This window comes from Mastigoproctus giganteus, chromosome 3, assembly GCF_048544385.1.
Source record: "Mastigoproctus giganteus isolate SK-2022 chromosome 3, ASM4854438v1, whole genome shotgun sequence".
Taxonomy (NCBI): Eukaryota; Metazoa; Arthropoda; class Arachnida; order Uropygi; family Thelyphonidae; genus Mastigoproctus; species Mastigoproctus giganteus.
This window is the reverse complement of record NC_143577.1, coordinates 234324674-234351922: the sequence shown is the minus strand read 5'-3', so window position 1 is coordinate 234351922 and position 27249 is coordinate 234324674. Positions and strand designations below refer to the sequence as shown.

Genomic DNA, 27249 nt, shown 5'->3' with positions numbered 1-27249 from the left:
GCTCTTTATAATATAAGAAAAACCGGAATGCGGCTCTCATTGACCTCATGCGTGCCCACCCCTGCTATATAGGTACTCAAAGTGTATTAAAACATTGGCATAAAAGTACTAAGCAGGCCATAAGGCCAAAAGAACCTGTAAAGACTAATATAACCTGTGTTGGTTTACATTGCTATACCCTATAAATAAATAAACATATAATTAGCAATATTATAAAATAAAATAATTATGTAGCTAATTATTGATAATCAGATACATTGAATGGCACTTTTTCGAGGGCTAACGCCATTCAACATATCCCACCAATAATTAGCAAGGCTCTCTGTTTCTAATTGTTATCTGCCTGTTTAACTATGTCCAAATTATAAACATAGAGGCAACCTTTGCTAAATTTAAAATTTAACGGCAAACAGGCAAGATAACAGCTAGCCCGACAGATAGCTTTGAGACAAATAATACAGAAAAAGAGTGCCAACCATAATTCTCACTTCAGTTGTAGTGTTTATTTTTTATTTTATACATGTTTTATACACAGATGTGGTGTCACACAGATATAAGGAATGCAGAACTGGAATTTGCGGAGTATAGTGTATACAGGAAGGATACACAGAATAAGAAGTCAGTCTGGTGTGACATAAGCACTGAGAGATCAAAATTGAGAGTAGGTGTGTGTTATAGGCCTAATGACTCTGATGAGTATAAAAAAAAACTGTACAGGGAAATAGAGTGGGGAAGTAAATCAGAGAGTCTTATAATGGGGGATTTTAATTTCCCGGATATTGACTGGAATTTATGGGTTGTCACTCACACACTAGCAAGGCTTTTGTGGATTTATTGGATGATTGTTTTCTACATCAGCATGTTCGGGAGGCAACTAGAGGAAGTAATACTCTTCATGCATTAAGAATCTGCATAATATGGGTGTTTAGAATCACCATAGATAACTCTTAATAAACTACAAAGTAGTTGTTGTAGGCATCATTTGCTCTTTCTCATATTGTGCTCTGCCTTCACGACGAGTTGCCATGATATTGCACTACTTCGAATAAGTAACTCTTCACTAATAGAGAAGACTATTGTTACTTATTCTCAGTAACAATAGTCTTCTCTATTAGTGAAGAGTTACTTATTCGAAGTAGTGCAATATCATGGCAACTCGTCGTGAAGGCAGAGCACAATATGAGAAAGAGCAAATGATGCCTACAACAACTACTTTGTAGTTTATTAAGAGTTATCTATGGTGATTCTAAACACCCATATTATATAGATACCAAACTCTTAAAGTATTATGCCTTGTGCATTTATTTATTTTAAATTAAGAATCTGCAGATAAAGCAACCACTAGGTGGCAGTGATCACAGTGTGCTTAAGTGGGATTTACTCAGAGGTAACTACCATCACAGGTAAAGGGATGGGTTTTTGTTTTCGTAAAGTTGACTATGATGGTCTGAGACAGTATTTAAATTCTATATGGTGGGACCAACTGATGATGTTACCAACAGCAAACTCAAAATGGGAGGCATTCAAAGAATTAATCTTGGAAGCTGCTAGGCTTTACATACCAACTAAGAAATATTGTTCAAGGTTTAGGCCTAAATGGATGTCAGATGAACTAATGAGACATGTGGCAGAGCAGAAAAATGCATAGGAGACATATAAATTAATGGGTGACATGGAAGCCTATGATAGATATAAGCTTGTTTGTAACCAAGTCACAAAGGAGATTAGGCAGCAAAGGCAGATTATGAGAAATCCTTGGCAAAGGATGCAAAGAAAAACAGCAAAGAGTCCTTTACCTATGTAAACTCTAGAAGTAAAGGGATGAATCAGATTGGTCCACTGTATATTGATGGTTCAAGTGTTGATGATCCTGCTCAGGTGGCTAACAAACTGAGTATTTTGCATCTACGTTCACATGTGAGGAGTTATTCAGGGAGGGGAATGCTAGAGGTGAATTAAACTCTGGCAGTGAGCTAGATGATTTTGTAATAACTGAGAGGAAAGTGGAAGAGAAATTGTTCAAGATAAACATAAAAAAGGCACCTGGGGTGGATGGGATCTATCCTGTTATATTAAAGGAGGCAGCAAAGGAAGTAAGCAAACCCTTAGCCATAATTATGAGAGCTTCACTGGACTCAGGGGAGGCCCCATGGACTGGAGATGTGCAAATGTAATGCCAATTCACAAAGGAGGATCAAGGGTGACACAAGTAATTATAGACCTGTTAGTTTAACTTCTGTTCCAGGAAAATTAATGGAGGCACTGGTTAAAGAAGCACTGCAGGATCATCTAGACAAGACTTCAGTTATAGCTCGGACACAGCATGGTTTTGTTAAGGGGAAGTCTTGTCTGACCAATTTGATTGGATACTATGATGTGGTTACAAAGCAACTGGATGCGGGGAATAACTTTGATATCATATATTTGGATCTTAGAAAGGCTTTTGATACTGTTGGACATGGAAGACTGCTGCACAAATTGGAGCAGTGTGGCATTGGAGGCAAATTGCTGCTATGGATAAAAGGATGGTTGAGTGGGAGAAGACAGAGAGTGGTAATCAATGGACACTGCTCTTCGTGGACTAATGTTATAGTGGAGTCCCTCAGGGTTCAGTGTTGGGTCTATTGTTTTCTGTATTTATAAATGATATAAATGATATAGCATAAAGGTAAGTCCCTCACTTATTGACTAGATTGGGTAGGTGCACCATCATGCATGAACTGATTAACTGTATGTCACATCTCGTCCAGAGAGGAACATCTTCATGAAATAATAGTAAAATATCTTCCAAAAGGCATAAGCTTTGCTGGTCAGTTGCCATGGAAGAACATGTGGCCCAATTAACTAATGCCCACAGTATCACACCAGATGTTAATAGAGAATTGCTCTTGGTAAGCCACCACTTATCATTACTCCGTATGGCTTTTGTTATGTTCACCCATGCAAGTTGTGTGAGTCAATTTTTCTGCCCAGCACAAAGCTCATTTCATCAGTAAATTGTATTCAGATTGCAAAATCAGTGTCTTGGGCATAACAGGGAAGGAGCCAATGGCAGAACTGTTATGCCCAAGACACTGGGCATAACAGGGGAGGAGCCAATGATAGAACTGTTGTCATTAAAGGTAATCTGCTGGAGTCAGTGACTGCACTTTTTGCAGATGAAAGGGCATGTGTCTGCCACTGCATACCTGTTTAAATATTCTTGCACCATGTCAGGGGGCACCTCCATAGCCAGGTGGGTAGGAGCAGCAGTGCCTAGCACATGCTTCTTGATTAGACCGGGGTTCGAGCCCGTGACCACCAAATACGGAGGATGCGGAAAGGTCAGGGAATGACCACTGCATATTCCCGGAGCAATATGGCCTTAGTTGCTAATGCTCCTAAAAATCAAATAACAACAACAACCATGTCAAGGAAGATATTAGCTTTATTTATTGCTGGTTTGGCATATTCACCCCTCCATTCCCTTCATCGTTAGGTTAATGGTACTACTTTAAACGATTTTTGTTACTTTCTTGTGTAATAACTATGAAATAAAGCATTTTCAGACAACACGTTTATGTAACTTATTTTTCTTATTTGGGACCACTTAGAATATGTCAGAATTGTTTGCACATAGTTTTGTAATAATGTGAGTGTGTGCATGTATGTGTGGTCTTGTGACTTTAACATTTCTGTTTATCCTAAGGGGATAACCATATGGCAAGAAGAGCATTACAGCAGCTCACATTAAAAATTAAATTTTTAGTATTGTTTGTTGCATGGGTTGTCAGTGAAGCCAGTCATCATCATTGTTGGTTCCTGTAGCTCGTTGAAGTGCAGAAATTTGTGTCGTAAATTACCAAAGTATTACAGGAGCCAGTGATGTTGGCAGGAAACATTGCTCTGATACTGTAGATTTTTCAAGGTTGATCTTAAATTAAGTGTACTTCCCACCAGGTATATAATAAAATAGGGAAAATAATAAAAAATAAAAAATAAGCAGATTCATACCTAGTATGAATGAACATTTTACTAGTTAAGTGTCTGCTTATTTTTTATTTTATTATTTTTATAAATTTTTACCATTCAGAACTTCATAGCTATTTTTTAAAATTCAAAAACCCATCACTGTGTAACTATTTAGAATTGATCAGAAGTCATATAAACACGGCTGTTAGAGAGGACAGATTTATATGATTTTTAGAATCTGGATATGTGCCAAAATTTTTTGTACATGCTCTTGAAATGGCAGTATGTGATAATATATATAGGATGAATCAAAATAACCTTTCCATTTTCAAAAAGAAAAAAATAAATAATAAATAACTACTAAGTTTATTTAAAAAAACAATCTTCAAAGATGATGTCTCCACCTAAGAGGATATTTTTTTTCTACATCTCCCACAACAGCCTCAGTGATAAGTAATCAGTGGGAATTCCATACAAAGTATAAAAAAGTTCCCGAGTGTGAGTATTCCAACAGTACATATTATCAAATAGAAATTTTGTGCTTTTCAAAAGAAAAGAAAAGGAAAATGTAATGTTAGTGAATGAAGCGACTAGTGTGTACATAGGAAGCATTTATTCATAGTCCCAACAAATCTTCTTGTTTTGTGTGCTCTCTATTTCTCTTGAAATCGTATGGATCTTCTTTGCTGACAGTGACTAATATTAATTTCCTTGATGTATTGCAGTTATAGTTTGTCACAACTCTTACTGAACTTGTAAAATTTTGTTCCAGAAATAGCACATGGCCACATAAATACAATAACAGCCCATTCACTCTGATTATTTAATTGGATGTGGAGGTCATGTTTTATGTCTATAAATGTGATGTTTCCCAGCTTTCAGATCCAAGGTAATCTGAGAATGATACCACCAAAAAATCATATGTTGCTACCAGGTATAAATGCTGAAAAACCATTTGGAATATGGACACATTTTCTTCTTGCTTCTCCACTAATTTTAGGCTCCTTAAGTTTGCTGTAACAAATTTTCATATCCTATCATTTATCTTATTAGTTTTAATTGTAAGATGCATAAAATTCTCATTGGTATAACTAGTTTGTGTATACTGTTTATAATTACCTAACAAAGGAAGTACTATATAGAGTTGTTTGTTTGACTAGGAAAAAAACTAACAGTAGTTTACTGATGCCTCTCAGTTAAAATATTTTTAATTGAATCTCAAAATTTTATTATATACAGGCGAACCTCTGCCAGCCAAGATTTCAAGTGTTGCATTCCTCGAGAATATGAATTCCATACTGCAGCAGAAGTTTCATGTTCAGTCTAAAGATGAAATGTTGAATATTCAAGGTTGGGCATTTTGATTTTAATTAATTAAGTTAACAAAACTGCAGTAAATTTAATTTCTCTATTACCGATTTATTGGATTTTATGTTTTATGTGGCATTTAATAATAATAAAAAATATATATTTTTTATGCTGTGAAGAAGATATTTTGTTTAATCCTACTGAATCTACGGTATACACGAGAAGTGAATTCGATGAAATGGATAAGAATGTAGCAATAAATGGTAGGATGAAGCGACCAAGTAAGATATGAAAAAGAGACAGGTAGTTGGCAAAAAATTAAAATAAGATATGAAAAAGCGACCAAAATAAGACTATATTGCAGTGTTTTTCACAATTTCAGTGTCTTCGTCAGAGGTCATCAGCTGAAATTATGAGAAAGATGGCAATGTACTTGCTTCTGTTTCCAACATGCTCTGTATGCTATGGTGCGTGTGAGCTGTAGACACGTGTTAAGCACGAAATTTTGTGGCTAGAATAAGGTCTAATAAATTGTACCAATAAATATAATTATTATTAGTAGTGCATACAGATCATGGATGACCTTACAGAAGCAAGCAAAAGAAATTAAAAACTAAAGTAATGATATCGAAATGTAGGAATAGGCAAGAAGAAAGGAACTTACCGTTACCTTGTAAGACTGAAAATGACCAAGGTGGCGGCGTGCCAGTATATTTTTGTGTAGATTCACTAGGTTCCTAGTGTTAGAAATCAGGGGTGGGGGAATGGTATAGTGTCTGTAAGCTAGCTGGATGTATAAATTGAAACGATATGTGATGATGAACGCTGTTAAATACATGGTGCACAAACTGCCCAGGATAGTTGAGAGATATAATAGTTTACAAAGTAGTGGTGAAAAGCTGCTAAACTTTGTTAAGGTGAAAAATAGATTGAGTAAAGGAAGATGGTAGTATCCTGCATATTGCGTACGTAAAACTAATGGCTCACAGGACAAGGAGGAGGAACAAGTAAAGCAGAAAGGTAAATAGATGGGCTCAGGTAGTTCATTCTATGTGTGTTGTTTAAATTAAAGTATCCCTACGTAGAGGGCTCTGGAGCGAGTTCTAAGGCTTGTACTGAAGAGAAATTTGGACAACAGGTACAATAAAGAATGCGCTCACCATTGATTGGGGAAAAAAAATTAGTTACAAAATTTGTCACTATGTGGTGCTGTGGCAATACAAATCACTTGAACAGCGCTACAGTTGTTCAATGTGTCCTCCATTTTGGTCAACAACAGTTTCCATTCGAAGAACAGCATTTTCTACAGCAGAACGTAACGTGTCAACTGGAATAGCCAGTACATGACGTCTAATGCTATCCATCAGATCTGCCAGAGTTTGATATCCTTCCCCATACACCTGGTCCTTCAAAAAATCCCACAACCAGAAGTTGCATTGGGTGAAGTCCGGTGATCAGGGTGGCCAAGATGTCTGTAAACAACGGCTGATGACCTATTCGTATGTAAAGTGTTGCCTTAGCAATCTTTGGACAACGGTGGATGTGGGGTGGCACACCATCTTGCATGAATATGGTATCCTGAAGGCACCCACATTGTTGCAGCTCTGATATTGCGAAATTTGCCGACATTTCATAATATCGCTGTCCAGTGATGGAATAGGTGCGGGTCCAGTCGGTGTTACCTGTTCAAAAAAATATGGCCCAATCATGAATGTGGCCGTAAATCCTCACCACACTGTCACTTTTGGAGAATGCAACGGGACCTCTTGGATAACTCGGGGGTTTTCTGTTGCCCAAATACGATAGTTGTGCATATTCACTTGTCCATTTAAGCAGAAGTGGGCTTCATCACGCCAAAGGATGCTCCATGGCAAGTGATATTTGCCCCGGAAACTAAGTGTGTATGTGAAACGAATATCTACATCACCATGCTTTAGCTGCTGTAGCATGTGCATCTTGTAAGGATAGTACCACAACACTTGATGCATTACTAGCCTTACAGTGGAATATGGCATGTCCACTTCACGAGAAACAGCTGGCACTACCACATGGAGATTGACTTTATAAATCCACGACAGCCATAGCCACATCTTCACCACGAGAGGAATCCACTCATTTTCGACCTCTACCTGGTTGAACATCGAGATGTCTTGTAGCTTCAAATTTCACAATCATTTTGCGGACAACACAAACAGTCATAGGTCCATGCATGCCTTATGCACTTCTGACACTGGAATTCTCTGATAGCCGCAGCTGCATTGTTGCTGTTCTGATAGTAGAGCTTCACTAATAGTGCCTTTTCCTGCAACATTATTGGCATTACTGCTGTAGTGCAGGCAAACATCTACTGTGTGATTTTGAAGAGACTGCTTTGCTTTTATACAATACAGCAGAGCTGAGTAGTGACGCTGTGGCAATAACTTACGATTATGCAAATAACTTACATTATTTGCATAATCGTAACTAAGATAGTTATGTGCCGTACAGTGATACAGTGACAAATTTTGTAACTAATTTTTTTTTTTTCCAATAAATGCCATGCGCATTCTTTATTGTACCTGTTGTCCAAATGTCCAAATTTCTCTTCAGTATGAGCCTTAGAACTTGCTCCAGAGCCCTCTACATAGGGATACTTTAATTTTAACAACCCTACACACACACACACACACCGATAAGCCAAAACATTATGACCATCTACCTAATATGATGTTGGTCCTCCGCATGCAGCCAAAACAGCTCATACCCAGTGAGGCATGGACTCTACAAGATTTCTAAATGTGTCTTGTGGTATCTGGTACCAACACGTAACCACCAGATCTTTTAACTCTTGTAAGGTCCGTGTTTGAGATGCCGCAGATCGGAGTTGCTGTTCCAACACAAACCACAGATGCTCGATGGGATTGATGTCTGGGGAATTTGGAGGCCAGGACAATACCTGGAAGTCTTCCTTATGTTCCGCAAACCAGTCTTGAACAATCCGGGCAGTGTGGCATGGTGCATTATCCTGCTGAAAGATGGCACTGCCAGAGGGGAAGACCACTGCCATGAACGGGTGTACCTGGTTAGCACTGATGTTTAGGTAAGTGGTAGACGTCAGAGTGCCCGGCACATGGATGACTGGACCCAGGGTATTCCAGCGGAACATCGCGCAAAGCATGACACTGCCACCACCGGCTTGTTTTTGTCCCACGGTGCATCCAGGTGCTATCGCTTCTCCAGGTAAACGACGCACACATACCCAGCCGTCCACATGGTGCAACAGGAAATGTGATTCATCGGACCAGATGGCCTTCTTCCAATCACTCAAGGTCCAGTTTCAATGTTCGCGTGTCCATTGTAGACGCAGTCGCTGGTGAACTGTGGTTAGCATGGGCACTCAGAGCAGCCTGTGGCTACGCAGCCCCATTTTCAGCAGGGTTTGATGTACTATGTGTTGTGACACATTACTCCCGTCACCAGCATTCCAATTACCAGTGAGTTGTGCCATAATCGTCCTTCTGTTGGCACATACCATCTGGAAGAGCCTTCGCTCACCTCAAGCATTGATGAGCCATGGTCATCCAATAGCTCGCCGCCAGTTCGTGGGTTTTCCCTCCTTGGACCACTTTTGGTAGGTACTAACCACGGTTGACTGTGAGCATCCCACCAGCCATGCCGTTTTGGATATGCTATGACCCAATTATCTGGCCATTGCAATTTGGCCTTTTTCAAACTTAAGTCCGCTGCCTTTCCCATCTGAAGAACAAGAGTAACACTGATTAACGGAGCTCAGTATCGGGTGTTTTTTATACCATGTCCTGACCCACGCACGCACCATAGTTCACCTGTAGTTGCTTCAATTTGTATAATGACTCTCTGGTCATAATGTTTTGGCTCATCAGTGTATATATATAATTTTAGGAAAAGAGATAACTCTGGTAGGCTAAAACTGAAGTTCAAAGAATTTTAATATTATCACTAAAAATTAATGTAATGTTTTCTTTATTTTTACAGAACTACTAAGAGCATTTCAGTGGTTAGTTTGTTACCTACTCAAAGAAAGTGCACATAGATTTCAAGTTCATTTTGAGCAAGGGAGTGATTCATTTACTGCAATTAATAACTCTCAAGTATTTTATTGTCACACATTATCTCAAGTATTTTTTCAAGTAAGTTAGCACTTAATTTTAAATATTTTTTAAATAAAAAGGGTTAAGACATTTTGAAATATGAATGTAAACAATTCACATTTCAAAATGTCTTAACCCTTTTATTCACAAGTCTTGCATGCATATTTAGGGTAGTGGGGTGTCTGCTATGGTCAGCTGTAAAAATGAAAACTATCTGAATGCATCTAAATATTAATTCATTCTTATATTGACCGATCTCATTACCCAACATTACCAAAATTATTGGAAAAAATCAAAATTGTTTTTTTTTTTTAAATCATTGAAAATTTGTAAAAACAATTCATGATTGTTATTATTTTTTAGTGCTGTAATATTTTCTGTATTCACTTAATTATCATAATCTAATTTCTAGATCTGAATTCCACAGAATTTCAGCTTTTTTTAAAAAACCTAAACCAGACAACAGCTCATAGTTGCGATCTCCTCTTTTGATTTTCAAAACTATTTTCATATCATAATTTTATTTTATTTTTTTTAATTTCATAATTTTAATTAAAACTGTTCACTATTAGTTGGAAACACAAATAAGAGATGGAAGTATGTACCAGAAGATTTGAAAACAGTTTGTACATTAATTGGATGCATTATTTGAATCTTATATAAAACAACCTTTGAAAACATAAATTTACTTACATACTCTGAAAGGGATTAGTATCATATGATTTTAAAATTGAGTATAAATAAATCTTTTCTGCCTTTGGACTTTTTTTTTTAACTAAAGTTGTTTTTAATATACTTTCTTAGGAAAGTATATTTTCCTAAAATGAGATATTCCATTTTGTATTTTAGTTTATCACTTTCTTCTGTTGCATACTCTGACGGATTCTTTGTATATATGACGAAGGGAAAGAAGGCACGATGTCAAAATTTGCAGATGACTTAAAGATTGGCAGAGTTGTTAACAATCAGTGTCAAGCAGCGCTCCTTCAGGGTGACTTGAACAGACTACAGAGGTTGTCAGAGAAGTGGCAGCTCTGTTTTAATGTTGCTAAATGCAAAGTCTTACACTTGGGGAATAGCAACCCACAAATAAATTATACACTTGGTGGGGTTGAATTAAAAATTGGTGGAGAAGGAAAGGAATCTGGAAGTTACAATGCAGGCAGATATGAAGTTTTTTGAACAGTTTAAACAGGCAGCCAGGAAAGCCCATGTTGTCCTATCGATGATTTATTGTATATTATACTGTAGAGATAGGGAAGTCATAATTCCACTGTATAAAGCAATTGTAAGACCACATTTGGAATTCCATGTTCAAGTATGGAGATCTCATCTGAAAAAAAGACATTGAGCTTCTTGAAAGGGTCCAAAGAAGGCAACTTGAATGGAGAGATCGGCAGAAAGATGCCAATTATATGGCCTTGTTGTTGACCTACAGAGGTCAATAACAAGGCAGCTAAGAGATGAGATGATTGAGGTTTATAAGGCTCTGAGAAGGATTAGTAAAATGAATGAAGGTGGAATTTTCACTGTTATAAAGAATTCCAGAACTAGGGGGGTTGATATTTAGATTAGATTGTAGGAAGTTTTCTTTTAGCCAGCTAGTCGTTGATTACTGGAACAAGTTGTCCTTGTAAGTAGTTGAGGCTGACAATTTAAAGGTCAACTGGATAGTTACCTGTGTGAGGAGGGAATCATGTAATTTGTATTTTCTTATCTACTTGGGTTTTTTTTGACAGTGCTGCAAAAGCCTGTGGCTTCCTTGCACTATACGTCAAATACTATAACTATTTAAAAACACAAAGTACTTTTCTAATGTTGGCACATTCATTGTAGACTATAAAGTCTATTCTCAGTTACTTTGTTTACAAATTGATTTTATTATTAACATTCATATTGTTTTTGTTCATCTGTTTAGTTGTTGGCTTCCTTCTCTTCACATTGCGATATCAATATTATTTGCAGTATTTGAACAGATTTTGCAGATTTAATTTTTCAAATTCTCAGTTTATTCTACCTTGATTTTGTAAAATATTGTTATAAAATTTTTATTACATCTGTAATGTAAAATTGCTAAAAGGAATAAGGAATCCAAGTGCTAATTGTGTAATAGATACGTCAGAGTATCAGTATTCATATATGATAAAATGTTTCATGGCTAACCTTTACTTTTTTGATATTAATTCTATTGTAAAGACAAACTAATTTAAGATAAGCAAATAAGATACTTACCATCCAAAAACAGTTTTGGTCCACCACTCATATATTATTTACGCCCTTTCTATTTAAATCTGTTCTAGCCAGTCATATATGAATGTTTTTGCAATGAACCATGCCCAAGAGTTAACAAAGACAATATAATAAAGATTTCTTGGTTAATTATAAAATTCAATATACTATTTAATTTTTCTAATGTGTTTCATATTTTCTTAATAATGGCTAATACAAAATCTTTTTTTTTTTTAATTTAACTCTTTGGGTAATTTGTTTTAAATTTATTTTATTAGTACACGGCACTGCAGAAATTTTATGAACTAATAAAACGTACTGAAGATGTACAATTATCCTCAGTGTTAGATAAGATGGGTCAGCTTTATGGAATGTGGAGTCTGGAAAAGCATCTTGGAATAATGTATGCAGGTAAGAAGATTAGAATCTTATTAAGGTGAGAAAAAGATTAATAAGCTATAAGCTAAATTTTGTTATTGTCGAATGTTTAATTTTTGTTAGGGACTGGATCCCTAGTTTTGATGGGGGGGGTTAATCTGTTATGCATTCAAAAGTTGGGGTAGCAAAACTAAATCTACTGATCCCAATAGAAAGGTATATGATCCATATATCCACTTCTTGCATTTTAATTCTGGTTGGAATAAGAGTGTTCTTGGATGGCTTTAAAGTGACACCCAATTTACAGTACAGATGTGCTCATGCTCTTGCTCTCCAAAGCCTCCTCCAACAATATGTGGAACCTTTGTGTAGTCACACTAGCGCTGACTACATGTATGCAGGAATGAACTTTCATAATTTAATTAAAAAAAAAAAAGAAAAAAAAAGACAACCTTGCAGATGAACAAGTTTGCAAACTGTGGGTTGGAAAGTCTGATCTTATTAGACCATCCCAATTCCTGACATCAAATGTACCAGTGCTGATCATTGATGTTCCAACTTTGCTCTGCTAGGTTACATACAGAACATATAAAACACACAGAACTTTGCTGTGTTCTATGTTTTATTGTAGTTTATTAGGGAATAACTGAAATATCCAGGAACCTGGATATTTCAGTTACTCCCTTAGTTACAGAAAGGCTGAGTGCAGTGAAGAAAGTATTACTTCAGGTCATTCAAGAACACTTTTCTTTTCTTCTTCTTCTTTTTTTTTTTTTTTTTTTTTCAGCTGGTAAAATTGCTTTTCAAGAAGCTTAGCATGATGTTTATATTTCATAGGGGGATATTATACAGGCCAAGTTCCTCATATTTTGATTAGAGAAGGAATCTTGAAATTGTGTTCACTGTTAAAAGATGATGCCGTAAGTCTAGTTGATGTTTTGGCACCTCCTGACTATATTCTGAAATCTGCAATTGGAAATTCTGATGGACAGGTATTATTTTATGATAAAAAAAAAATTATTATTTATAAAACTTACTTAGATAGTAAAATCATATTTGAGTAGAATCATAAATCTGTGATAACTGTCAAATGTGATTCAGAACTTAACTGCAGTATTGTATGAATTTTTATCCTTGGTATGTATAGACATAAGTTAGTGCAAATGCATAATGTCTATATGCAGTAAATTAATTGAAGTTATTTTGGTGGCATTGTTTCATTACATCTTATATTGTGAATGTCTTCACAATGAGTTTCCTATTCGATTATACTTCAAATAAATAATGCTTCCCCAACAGAGAAGGTTATTGTAACTTATTCTCAGTGGATACCACCAACCAGGTCACCGTTTCAGGGCTATCTCACCCTTCATATGTAAATTTTCTCACAGTATGGGGCTTTTGCCCCGAATTTTTCTTAAGTATTAAACTACTAAATATCATTTGACATCTCTTATATTGCGGACTTAATTTCATAACTGGGTTGTCAGTGTACCTATTCGCCTACCGATAAAGGGCTAAATAACCCTGAAATGGCTGTCTGCGTGGTGGTATCTATTGAGAGAATGAGTAACGATAGCCTTCTCTGTTGGGGAAGCATTACTTATTCAAAGTGTAACCGAATAAACAACTTGTTGTGAGGGCATTCACAATATAAGATGTAATGAAACAATGCCGCTATAATAACTTTTGGTTAATTTACTGCATATAGACATAATGCATTTGCACTAACTTAGTCTGTAAATTTTCCCACAGTCCAAGGCTTTTTTTTGTCTTGAATTTTTATTTAACTTTGGTATGTATGTATTTATATATAATATAAGGGCCTTGGCCATATCAGCAAAAACAAGTGCTCTTTTTTCAGATATGAACTTATAACCTTGTAATTGTTTTATTTCTTAATGCTTACAAGAGACAACAGGCCAAATGATGTAAGAAAGAGAGACTTTTGCTGCCATAAACAAATTGCCCATGGAATCTGTATCCACTCTTATGGTACTCTTCCCACTTTTAGAAGATGTCAGTTCAGTTCCCCCTTAAATTTCACCTTGATCTTTACTAACTAGAGAGACAGTTTATTCTAGTGGTTGACAAGATGCTGATCAAACATAAATGGCCTGAGGTCCAGTCAGTTGGTTTCCCCAATAGTTCATATGTACTTATGCCTCCTGGATTTTGTATACCATTTCAATGTAAAAATTCCACCATTTATTTCCTCCTTCCCCCAAATGCTTATATTTTCCAAGCTCTGTTGCCCACGTCCAACATCTGGAGTCTCTTTTCTTATGAATGTCCCTTTGCTATTCTTACAATACAACTAATCTGTTGTCTTTGGACCCTTCAAGGAACTTTCTTTATATGTGGCCTTCACTCCATAATACAGTATGCTTGCAGTTCATTTGTACTCTACCAATGATGAACTCTACCTTTGCAACTAGGGAGGAGGTTATTGTTCCCAATGGAACTATAACCCTCTCCCTAGATGTAAAAGTACAGTTAATCATTTATGACACCATGCACCTTCTTGGCCACATGCCATAAATTGTATAGTAACCTTCGTGTGTAATTGTATAATAACAATTGATATTGATGGGTCAACTGTTGATGATCCTGCTCAGGTAGCTAACAAACTAAATGAATATTTTGCATCGACATTCACACATGAGGAGTTATTCAGCAAGGGGAATGCCAGAGGTGTATTCAACTCGAGCAGTCAGCTACAGAATCTTGAAATAACTGGGAGTAAAGTGGAGGAGAAACTGTTGAAGATAAACACAAGAAAGGCACCCGGGGTGGATGGGATCTATCCAGTTATATTAAAGGAGGCAGCAAAGGAAGTAAGCAAACCCTTAGCCATAATTATGAGAGCTTCCTTGGACTCAGGAGAGAGGTACCCATAGACTGGAAATGTGCAAATGTGACCCCAATTCACAAAGGAGGATCAAAGGCTGACACAAGTAATTATAGACCTGTGAGCTTAACTTCTGTTCCAGGAAAATTAATGGAGGCACTGGTTAAAGAAGCACTGCAGGATCATTTAGACAAGACTTCAGTTATAGCTCAGACACAGCATGGTTTTGTTAAGGGGAAGTCTTGCCTGACCAACTTGATTGGATACTATGATGCAGTCACAAAAGAACTGGATGCAGGGAATAACTTTGATATTATATACTTGGATCTTAGAAAGGCTTTTGATACTGTTGCACATGGAAGACTGCTACACAAATTGGAGCAGTGTGACATTGGAGGCAAATTGCTGCTATGGATAAAGGGGTGGTTGAGGGGGAGAAGACAGAGAGTGGTAATCAATGGACACTGCTCATCGTGGACTAATGTTATTAGTGGAGTCCCTCAGGGCTCAGTGTTGGGTCCACTATTGTTTTCTGTATTTATAAATGATATTGATGATGGTATATCAAGCTTAATGTCCAAGTTTGCAGATGATACAAAGGTTGGCAGGGTTGTCAAGGACACTACTGACACTATGCTGCTGCAACAGGATCTGGAAAGGTTGAGCAGATGGGCTGAGAGGTGGCAAATGAAATTTAACATTGACAAATGTAAAGTACTACACATGGGAAACAGCAACCCCAGAGCAACGTATCAACTCTGTGGTACTACACTGACAGTGGTAGAGAATGAAAGGGACTTGGGGGTGATTGTGCAGGCAGATATGAAGTTCTCTGAGCAGTGCAGACGGGCTGCAAGAGTAGCTCATGGAGTATTGTCAATGATATACAGGAATTTTTCCAGCAGGGATAAGGAGGTGATTATTCCATTGTATAAGGCAATGGTCAGGCCACACCTAGAGTACTGTATACAGGTCTGGAGGCCTCATTTCAAGAAGGATGTAGAGCTGCTGGAACGAGTACAGAGAAGGGCAACAAGATTAGTGAATGGAACAAAGGGGTGCTCTTATGAAGAAAGGCTTAAGTTTTGCAAATTACAGTGTCTGGAGACTAGGCACCAGTGAGGTGATCTGATAGAGGTGTATAAAGCCTTGAATGGTTTAAGCATGCTCAATGCTGATGGGATTCTTCCTCTAGCTCAGAAAAATCACCTGAGAGGGCATAAATTCAAATTGAGGAAAGACAGATGTAGGATAGACGTGCGGAAATTTGCCTTTAGCCAGCGGGTGGTTGGTTGGTGGAACAGACTGCCATCCCTTGTGGTGGAGGTTGATAGCCTTAATAAGTTTAAGGCTCAGCTGGACAGGTATTTTGAACGAACAGAGGGGTGAAGTGGAGGTGGGTTTTTTTTTTTTTTTTTTTTTTTGGCTGATGCTGCATAAGCTTGCTTTCTTGCATCAAATGCCTCTACTAATGCTAATGCTAAAATAACACCCAAGTCTCCTCATTTACATCTTTCAGGTCTGTCCCCCTGCCAGTGTAAAAGTTATTCTCAGATTATTTCAAGATCAGAAACAAGAGTAGCTTTAACATTAAAAGTGAGGGACCCCATTATAACCCTAGTTCACTTTGAAGAGTGACCATTTATAACAATCCTTTGCCTTCTTTCCTTTTTCTATATCACAGTCTACCTCAGGACCATTCCTGTAAATCCATTATGCTCCAGCTTGTACAGCAATTGCTCATGTGAGATCATGTCAAATGCTTTGGTAAAGTTTAATTATATGTCAAAATTACTGCTTGCATCCAACTGTTCTGTGGCCATATCATAGCAATGAGCAAACAATATTTTAAAATCCTTGTTTAATCTATTTAAGATATTATATCTCTTAACATGATCTTTTAATGCAGGGGTGGCCAACAAGTCGATCACTATCTACCAGTCAATCACAATGAATTTTAAATATATATAAAAAATAGATTAGTCAAAATCTAAATGTTATTATTATTATGTGCCTCACTGCATACACTTATTACAAATCTGTTGAACCACATGACTACTCTTGCCATGCAGGAGCTGTTGTGAAAATTCATGCAGTTATGTTGTGTAGAGCACAGTATATGTGTCAAATTCTTATTTAGCTTACTTAATATTAATAACTGGGCAGTACTTATACGTTATTTTAATACCCTTTGATTTAAAATGAATACTACAAAAAGAAGAGTAAAACATATCATTTTTATCAAGAGTGGGAACTAGAATACTTTTTTGCAATGATAAAAGAAAAATGTAATTGTTTGATTTGCAATGCTTCCGTGGCTATACTGAAAATAGGAAATTTAGAAAGGCACTTCAACATTCCATGGTAAATATGAATCAGATTTTCCACATAATAGTGACCTTAGAAAAAAATAAATTAAAAGAACTTAAATCCAGATTTGCACAAGAAAATTTCTTCATGACACCTAATTTACAACCTAAAGCAATAACTGTAGCATCATTTAAAGTGAGTCATCTTCTTGCAAAAAAATGCAAGCCATTTTCTGATGGTCAATTCATCAAAGACACATTTTTAGGAATAACAGATTCTCTTTTCGAAAATGTTAAGAACAAAAATAAATTTAAAAGTGCTCTTCAAGATCTGCAGTTATCTCGAAATACTGTGATGCGATGCATTGAAAAAATGAGTAAAAATGTGAGCAAACAATTGCATGCTCATATTGCTAATTGTGTCCTTTTCTTTACAACTGGATGAATCTACAGATGTCAGTGATACAGCTCAGTTGCTCATTTTTCTTCGTATGGTTTCAATGATTCTGCCACTAGAGAAGAACTGCTGGGCATGGTTTTGTTAAAAGAAAGAACTAGAGGTTTTGATATATTTAACGCATTTAAAAATTTTATTTTATTAAAAAATGAAATTGCCACTATTTAAGCTCTTATCAATAACAACAGATGGAGATAAAGCAGTGACGGGCACCTTAATGCATTCATCAAATTGTACCAAAAGGATGATGAATTCCCAGATATTTTGAGTTACCACTATATCATCCACCAACAAGTGTTAGCCAGCAAAAGATTAAATACTAAAAGTGTTATGGACATAGCTTTTAAAATCGTGAATTCCATCAGAGGACAGTCTCTTCAAAGGAGACTTTAACTGCAACTCTTTATAAATGAACCAGATCTGATATTACACACAGATGTGAGGTGGCTGAGTCAGAGTAAGTTTTTAGAGATTTCAAAATTTGCTGAATGAAATTAAAAAAATTGTTGATCAAAGAGCGTAACTGATTATCAGCAGCTACAAGGTACGAAGTGGTTGTATGATCTGGCTTTTTTTGGCAGTTTTTACCAGTAAATCAAGAGATCTGAATTTGGATTACATAGAAAAAAAAATTAAAAATGTAGTGACATGATTAGTAGTATTTCTGCATATAAATATCAATTTTTGGCAATGGCTAAGGATCTCAAAGGGAAAAAATCAATCATTTTGCAAATATGCAAGATCATTATCGGCAACTACACTGTTCAATATATTTGAATTAGTTGATAGCCTAAATAAATTTAAGACTGAGCTGGACAGGCATTTGGAATGAATGGAGGGGTGAAATGGGAGGGGTTTTTTTTGGCTGATGCTGCATAAGCTTGCTTTCTTGCATTGTATGCCTCTGCTAATGCTAATTTCTTATCCATTTAATGTCGACTTAGATACAACACAAATTGCAGAAAAAAATCACTGAAATTTTTACATTGGAGAAAATATTACTTGAAAATGAAATTACTGTATTTCTTCGATTCTAAGATGCCATTGATTGTAAGACACACCTTAATTTCAATACCTTAATTTCCGAAAAAGAAAATAAAACACTAAAATAAATCTAACAAATATTTTTATTGTAATAGAATTCAATATACTAACAACAATAGTACCGGTATTTGTCAGTAGGTATGTTATTCATCACTTCCTTCTGAATCTTCTGAGCCCAATATCTGCATATGAATCAATATCAGAGTCTACTTCACATTCAGGGTCAGATTCTTCTGAGCTGTTGTTATCTTCATTATTCCGTAATATATCATCTTCTGAGCCATCGAGAGCATTGGTGATTCAACATTTTTTAAATGAGTGCCTTACTATTCTTTCTGGGATCAGCTTCCAAGCTGTTGATACTTCTGCCAATTTTGATGCCGGTGCTTTCTTAATTTTTCCAGGTGTCAGCGGAAGGTTGTCGGTCAACAGCCAGGATTCATATTCCTTTCTCAAGTAATCCTTAAATGGTTTGTTGACTGAAACATTGAGTGGCTGCAATTGGCTAGTTGTGGCACCAGGAATCACAATCAAGTCACCACGTTTTTACACAATTTTATTTTTGACACGTTCGGACAAATGTCCACGAAATGCATCAAGTACTAGCATGCTAGGTGGGTTACAAAGACTTCCAGGGTGTCTATTCCACACAACATTTAGCCAGTCTTCCATAAGCTCTGCCGACATCCATCCATTTTTTTGTGCACTCACAATAACATCTTTGGGGAAAGTTTAATTTTTCAGTGTGGTTTTTATATTTAAAATTAAATATGGTGGCAACTTTCGACCATCAGTGGTGATGCATAGCATCACAGTGATATGCTGCTTTTCATAGCCTGTGCTTATAATCTTGATTTCTTTAGCACTTTTGGCGTTGATGGTGTAATTTTGAGGCATATCGAAGACGACTCGGGTTTCATCAGCATTTCCAATTTGACTAAACTAGTGGTTTCTTTTTTTCCTTAATTTCATCACTTGTCGCTGAAAGTTAATCAGCTTCTGTTGAAAGTGTGCAGGAATTTTTTGACAGATAGATGTTCGGCGCCTTAACGATAATCCGCTATGACACATGAGTCTGTCACACCAGCCGCGACTGCCTTCAAAAATTATTTTCTCTATTCCGAGGGACTTGGCAATTTCTCCGGCTTTCAATTGCATGGCTTGTCGAGTGATGGGTAATCCTTTTGCGCATGTCTCCGTTACAAAACGTATCACAGCTTCATCGACTTGTGGAAATCTTCCTTTCTTAGGCCCTGTAAAGCACTTGATTGTTGCTTTGCATGAAAATATGGAATTGCGATCATTTTTCCAACGACAAACATTTATTTCACTAATGTCAAAATGTCGATCTGCAGCTCTATTTCCATGTTTTTTTGCATACACAATAACTTTTCATTTCAATGCGGCTTGGTAGTGCAATCTTTTGACATTTCAATGTGCAATAAGGGATCAAAATTAACGAAATACAGTAGCTCCACTTCTTACGTACTTTCGAAGATACAAACAAAACTTCTTAGTTTTCACTGAGTGAGCTCCACTATAATGAAATAACGGTGGCTTCACATTTTGAAAACACGTGAAATCACCCACGCCACTTTTTTTCTCCAATGGAATTGTAGATTGCGATAACGGTTAAACTTGGAGGTGGGGTTTCCATGTGTGGTGCTGTGCAAAGCACAGAAAAATTAAAAAAAAAAAAAAAAAAAACTGTGATTGTAAGACGCACCCCATTTTGATATCTTCCTAAAAGCCAGATCATCAGAAAATGACTTTTGGAAATATGTTTTTGCCAAGAAAAGTATCCAAATCTAAAAAAAAATGCAGTGAACTTTTAAATTTCTGTTTTGGTTCCACATATCTATGTGAATCTGCCTTTTCGTATTTTAAACAAACAAATAAGAAGAATCGCTCTACTCTTACAGACTTGCATACAGAAGATTCTTTATGGTTGGTCTTATCGCAGTATATCCCCGACTTTGAAAGCTTGGCAGATGACATGAAGACACAAACTTCACATAAATTAAAAATTTAATTACGTATGAATTTAAAATAAGAATTCTGAATTGTATTTAATTTAAAAATTTATAAACATTTTTCAGTAAGTGTTGATTAACTTTTTTAACCATGTGCAATGAAATTCTTGAGATGGTAGATCACGACACATTTTGAAAAAAAAAAGTAGATCCCATCACACATTCAGTTGGTCACCCCTGTTTTAATGCATTCTTGAACATAGCCTCCATGACCTTCCCCACCATTGAGACTAAATAATATAATATTGCAGGGATATTAATACAAATTAAATTCAAACAGATTTTAAAGTGCTTTGAAATCTGTTTGAGTAATAATATGATTCACCTTTTATATATGTAGTAATTTGACAAAAAAAAAAAAAAAGTTCTTTGTCATATGTTAAACAGAGAAAATTTGTTTGCTGCGCAGCTGCCTATTGCCTATCCATTTCTGAAATCAGCATGCTGTAACAAATGTCGATTGGCCTACATGATGTGTATGAAAGAAAGAATACTTGCTGGATTATTTCTATTAATTCTTCCATTCCAAATTTCATTACTTGAATTTAATGAAATTTGGAATGGCATAACAAATCTTTCTAAAAGAACAGAATATAAAATTTCACGAAAATCCATCTATTGGGTGTTGTTAGATGAAATGTACTTGTTTATACTCAAACTGTATTTAGCAGTCACTTAAGCTTGAACCATGGCCCACTCAAAGCATGTGTGCTTTTTCACCCTCATTGCCTGACCACTTGGCTTTGTTGGGCCTGTGACAGGTGAAGATGATAGGCACTTTACGTGTATGCACCATGATATCGGTGTTGGATTTTTTTTTTTTTTTTTTCCCTTTCATTGAGTATTCCAATTAATAAAAAGAAATCATGGGGTGGGAAAGAATATGGTAAATAAGTAGATGATCAAGCTATACAAGTTAATTTTGAAAGCATATCAACTCAGTCTGTAGAACTGTCTTCATAATGCTTTCCTTGCATTCAAATGTTTTGACAAAATGAATGTTTCTTTAGCTAATTTTAATGCTTCAGCAAATAAGCTGTCATCTATCTGAATGAAACAAATCTCTCACTCTTTGAACACTTTCATCAATCCTTTGAATGTCATCTGGATGCCCATTTCATACATCATTGAAATCTTTGTCCTCTTCAAACTTGTTAAGACAGTCAGAGTTTTTCTGTACATCTAAAGTCATCCCCATAAACTCAGTTTAACATCTGAATTATCTTATTTGCATATTTCTGCAAATTATTTCACACAATCTGATATTTTGTTTTAAAAATTGATCACAGAATACACATAATTTACAATCACATTGTGTGTATTCTCTGATCAATTTGCTTGATTTTTTGGGTGAAAAACCATAGTTTTTATGAGAAGATATTTTTAATGCATGAAGAACAGTGTCAGAACACATCCCCCCCAAGTAACAGGCCCAATCAATAAAATTATTCCCATTACTTTGTGGTTACACCTTTGGTGTCCATAAAGTTCTTCCCCTGGGTTTTTGTTATAGGCATGTGGTTTGCTTTAATTTGTAGTAAATCTCAGTTTCATTGCACCCATTTATATATGGGCATCCTTGGTATCGCAGAGTATATCCAGCTGGCGATCGTCTTCTGCCACGTTTGTTGCAGCACAGCAGTGTTTGTCATTGCAATAGTGAATCCTAGAAACTGTATTGTGATACACCACGTACTTAATATACCTCCACTTGAAGAAATCAAGTTGGTATGTCTGGAGAGCAGGGTGGCCAAGGGATTGTCCTATCTTTGTTGGTCCATCTTCCTGGAGATTCATTGCTGGGCTTATTGGCAAACAACAAGACCCCAGTAAGGGAGAGCCCCATTTTGATACATAATAACGTGTGGTTGCAGGTATTAGAGGCACTTCATTAAGTTGGATCTCGGTATCTTAACAATGAATTTCTAGGAAAGTGGATTGACAGAGATGGGTCAATCCATTGACCACTACAACTCCCCAGACATTGGCACCCATTTGACTTCATGTAGGAATATGTTAAGAATATAGTGTATCACACTATGATCATCAGGATTGATGATCTGCATAATCATATCAAGAATGCTGTTCAATGATAGACATTGCTGCACTGCAACAATGTCTATCATTGTTGCAGTGCAGCAATGATAGATCAACCCAATAAAACTGAGATATTTTCAACAAATTACAGTGAACTGCATATCTACAGTTCAATTTGTTTCTACAGTATCCAATGAAAACTCTAGAGGAACTTTATGGACATCCTATATTTTCATTTGCTTTTCAATTCCTTGGATGTGTAACTCGCTGAAAAAAATGAATGTAAAATGAACAATTGTAATGGTATGCTTTATCTAATGAAAGCTATTTACTGTAGTTCCTCTAATTTAAGTTAACAGTTAGTGAATTACAGCCTATGGACTTGATGTTATCCAGATAACAATCATAAATGAAAACAGACTTTTTTTTATATAAAGATAACTCACTCCTTGATATACTGCTTATTTAATATTCTATATGAAAAGAATAGAAGAAAGTACAATAAATCTGGGGGATGGGAAAGTACTTTTCTGTGAAATGTGACCCACTGGAGCATGTATATCTTTCTATACATTAAAATAATATTCCCCCTAATGATATTTATTCAGCCAATGGAAGAAGAGGGATGCGGGTTACATGGTAATACGTAACAGAAGCTTGTTTTACTGTAGTAAACAAACTTCTGTTTAAGCGTGGTCACGCACTATGTTTATCTAACATGACCATGCGGTACCATTATCGATTTCCATACGTAACATATTTATTTAAATAAACTAAATGCAACAAGGCATAATATTTTAAGATTCTATATCTATATAATATCAGTGTAAATACATCATAGACAACTCTTAAAGAAAAACTACAATTGTAGTGTGATTGTCACCCACCAAGAATAAGTGACAATAGTCTTCTATTAGTGAAGCATTATTTATTCAAGGTAGTGCAATACTTGGTAACTCTTTGTGAAGGATGAGCACAATATGAGATACAAATGAAATGATGCTTTTCACACTACGATCATAGTTTTTCTTTAAGAGTTGTCTATGGTGTAGCTACACCGATATTATATAGATATAGTAATGTATTTATGTATTCATAACTGAGGAAGAGACACACACACACACACACACAGAGTCGAAAGCTTCTGTATTTTATTTTATTTTATCAAAAGAAGCGAGCAGGGGGCAAAGCCCCCTCGTATTACCATTGAGAGAGAGAGAGAGAGAGAGAGAGAGAGAGAGAGAGAGAGAGAGAGAGGAATGGAGTGGTCATCATCCTGTCGCCATTCACCATGTAAGGACAATTTCAGAAAGAGCAAGGATTTTTAAAGGCAAAATGACCATATGAACTGCCAAGTATGTACCAGATTGGTTGGTAATGAACTCAATTTCATCTAAGTGCCAGATTCTGGAAAATTCAATAGAGATTAGCATTCTTTGTTTGAGGGTACTCTGATTTGTATTTGATTATGACTAACACTTCCATGGTTTGTAAATTTGTAGCTTTATCAAAACCAAATACAAATCAGAGTATTCTCGCACACTGAATGCTAGATCCCCCTTTCGAATTTTCTGGAAACTGTTGTACTATTCACAGATACATTGAAAGAGGGTGGATGGCTGAAGTTATTGTTAATTCTCTGAAACTTGATGGGTGAAAAGTAAATTAAGAAGAATTTGATTTGATGATAAAATATCATACAAAAACAAAATAATAATAATAAATAACTTATATTAGACTTCAAAGAGAAAAATATTTTTTATTAATATAGTGAGTCATAGGATCATTATATAATTGATCTTTTAATATTTCAGATTTATAAACATCTCTATGAAGCAATTGAAGAGACTCCAGGAGCAATGGAAAGGCCAGTATGGTGGAGGGAGTTTTTACAAAAGCCCGCAGTTAGATCAATAAAGGCAAAATTGTGATTTTTTTTTTTTTTTTTTTAGTAATTTCAATTATACTTTTATAGTTTATATAAACATCACCTTTGATTTATTATTTTTAATATTGTTGTTATATACATTATCATTTGGTTGTATAGTGCTCGATTTCATTTAAGTTTAGGTGACATTTTAAAGTATTTTTATACATATGCTATTGATAAAAGGAATTAAGTTCATAGAGCTTTTTTATGGAACAGTTGCACACTTTGGGGATAAACCCTACAAATTTAGTGTATGATGAATCCATGCTGTTGATTTGATTAGTGTAAAAAAACTATCATGCAAGTGTACAATAATGAAAGCTGTTGGGTATATACTTCTCTTTGTAGCTGTTTTACATGTTTCATACTATGTCTGTCTTTTGAAATTTGTTATTTTGACAAATTTCATTGATGGATATGGCATAAAATTCCCTTGAATTTCTCTACTTGATGAAGAAGAGATACCTAACCTATAATTTATAGGAAAATGCATGGATTTTGTAGTAATACTGGGAGAAAATTTTAACGTTTCTTCATAAAGCAGTGAAATATGTTATTGCTACCACACGAACTGGCATGATATGAACTTGTTTATGCACGAGAAGGAAGTGATCTTATTGGGAGAAAATTAAATTTGCGATTGTTAAGCACTCATGCATTATATATAATACTCAAAAAATGTATATTCTCATATGTGATGAGAATGCATGCGGTTGAAAATTTATTTTCTTGCGATATTAGATATAGCTGTTTTTATATTTGTACATAAGCTGATGGAATTACTTATAATTCTTCAGTTCAATATTTTTTTTTTTTACATTTTTGGAACCCATACTTGCTTTTAAGTAATCTGCACATTCCAAGATATTTTTTAATATTTTTAATTTACATTGAGAAAGTTGGCATATATTACTTTATAATGAAGGGAAATGTCTTAATACTTAAATATATTAATGTGTGTTGTTGGTATTATTTTTAACATTAAATCATTGTATTTATGATCAAATTGCTTTAAATTAGCTGCTGCTGCTAGTGTGCACCTACTTGAGGCAGTTTTTGGGTGTTCGGTATGTTTGCCATTGTTGCACTGTCTCAGATAAGAACTAAAGGAATAGTGAGATTGTTGATTAAAATAAATCAAAAAAAAAAAAAAATCGGAACTACTACAGTTATCTATTTTCATTATATCTCACTGTCTATAAATATAATTTTTTTTTTTTTTTTTTTTGACTAGGTTTAATCAAAATATAAGGGTGGTTCAAATTTGATCTAGATCAGTGGCATGCAAACTGTGGTCCATGGGAAAATTCTTGGGGATTCACAAGAAGTGATTTTCTGCTTATTATATGTGGCCACAAATGAGTTAACATAGAAAAAAAGATCAAACTCACACTGATTCCGAGAGTAAGTTGAGACTTTCCTCTATGACATTTCTGGAAGCAAAGTTATAAGCAATTATGTATCAAACAGACTGTATACAGACAGATTTTTAATTTTATTTTTTAAATTTGCTTATTTTGAAATGTGGAAGGACAAGTTTTGAAGGTGGGTTAGAAATATTTTTGTCGGTCACAATGTTTTATTATTGAGAATAAAACAAAATACAGTCCATTCTGGTTATTTGGGACACATCGGGACTAGTGCATTTTGGCCCGACTAAGCGGCTGCCCCAATTATCTGAAGTTTCACATAAACAGTTAAAAATACAATGTACCTCCCCCCCCCCCCCCCTTTACAATTGGTTCACTGTACAATCAAATCACGTTACGATGGAGTCACCATAGTAAAGTACCATTCACTATACGATGTGCAGTAAGCGCTGGTCATTATGGTCACGTTTGTGAATTTAATTTTAATTCTATTAAACAGCGATTCTAATTAGCGAAAATAGGAGGAATATTATCCACAGGCTATAAAAGCAAAGATATATTAAGCACAAATTTACCTTTTATTACCTTAGCAATTAAAAAATTAAATGATACGTGAAAATCGGAAGAATATACTAAGCGTTTTGTATATTGGAATAATTAATACGTACTGTAATATGTACATCAAACTAGTTGACATTTCTGTTTACTGACATTTGTGGGTGGGGGTTAAAATTTAAAACAGTAAAAAGATAAGCAATCAATAACAAAGAACACAGCACACACAAATTGCAAGTAACACAATACACGTAAGTGAGAACGGAGTAACGAGTTACAAAGCTTTAAAAATAGGAATGAAGAGATCTGAAAATTAATTTTTTTATATGATTGAAGATTCCATAGAAGTGTAAACACATTTCACCATAATAACCCACAGAATTCCAGCTGTCGGTATTATTGCAAATTCAGTAAGATCGAGTTTACTGTCCGTTTATGATAGATTTCACTAACAGAAAAGCCCAGTAAACAGGTGACTGCTAATTGTTTTATAGTTGTGACCTCCAGAATTTCAACCGAACTACATGGTACTGTTGGAGACAATCGTAGGGTAATCTCCAGTGCTGCGGTCCCTGCCCCGATTAAACCACATGCTGTCCCAATTAAGCGACGTAAACCCTGGCTATTTTCTCGATTGGTTTCTGTTTTTTAAGATTTGCCCCAAATAAACAGCTACCCCGATTAACCG

At 35.6% G+C, this 27249-nt stretch overlaps 1 protein-coding gene across 1 annotated transcript in view; it reads left to right on the top strand.

Moving 5' to 3' along the window:
• The window catches only part of LOC150088856 (peroxisomal acyl-coenzyme A oxidase 3-like), an 82518-nt gene extending 57881 nt beyond the window's left edge, over positions 1–24637 (top strand). Inside the window, exons 11-15 of the mRNA XM_090370943.1 lie at positions 5191–5301; positions 9253–9407; positions 11876–12008; positions 12813–12967; positions 24521–24637. Coding sequence (XP_090227069.1) covers positions 5191–5301; positions 9253–9407; positions 11876–12008; positions 12813–12967; positions 24521–24637 — 671 coding nt within the window. The remainder of the gene's footprint in view (positions 1–5190; positions 5302–9252; positions 9408–11875; positions 12009–12812; positions 12968–24520) is intronic.
• Positions 24638–27249: the final 2612 nt, after the last annotated feature.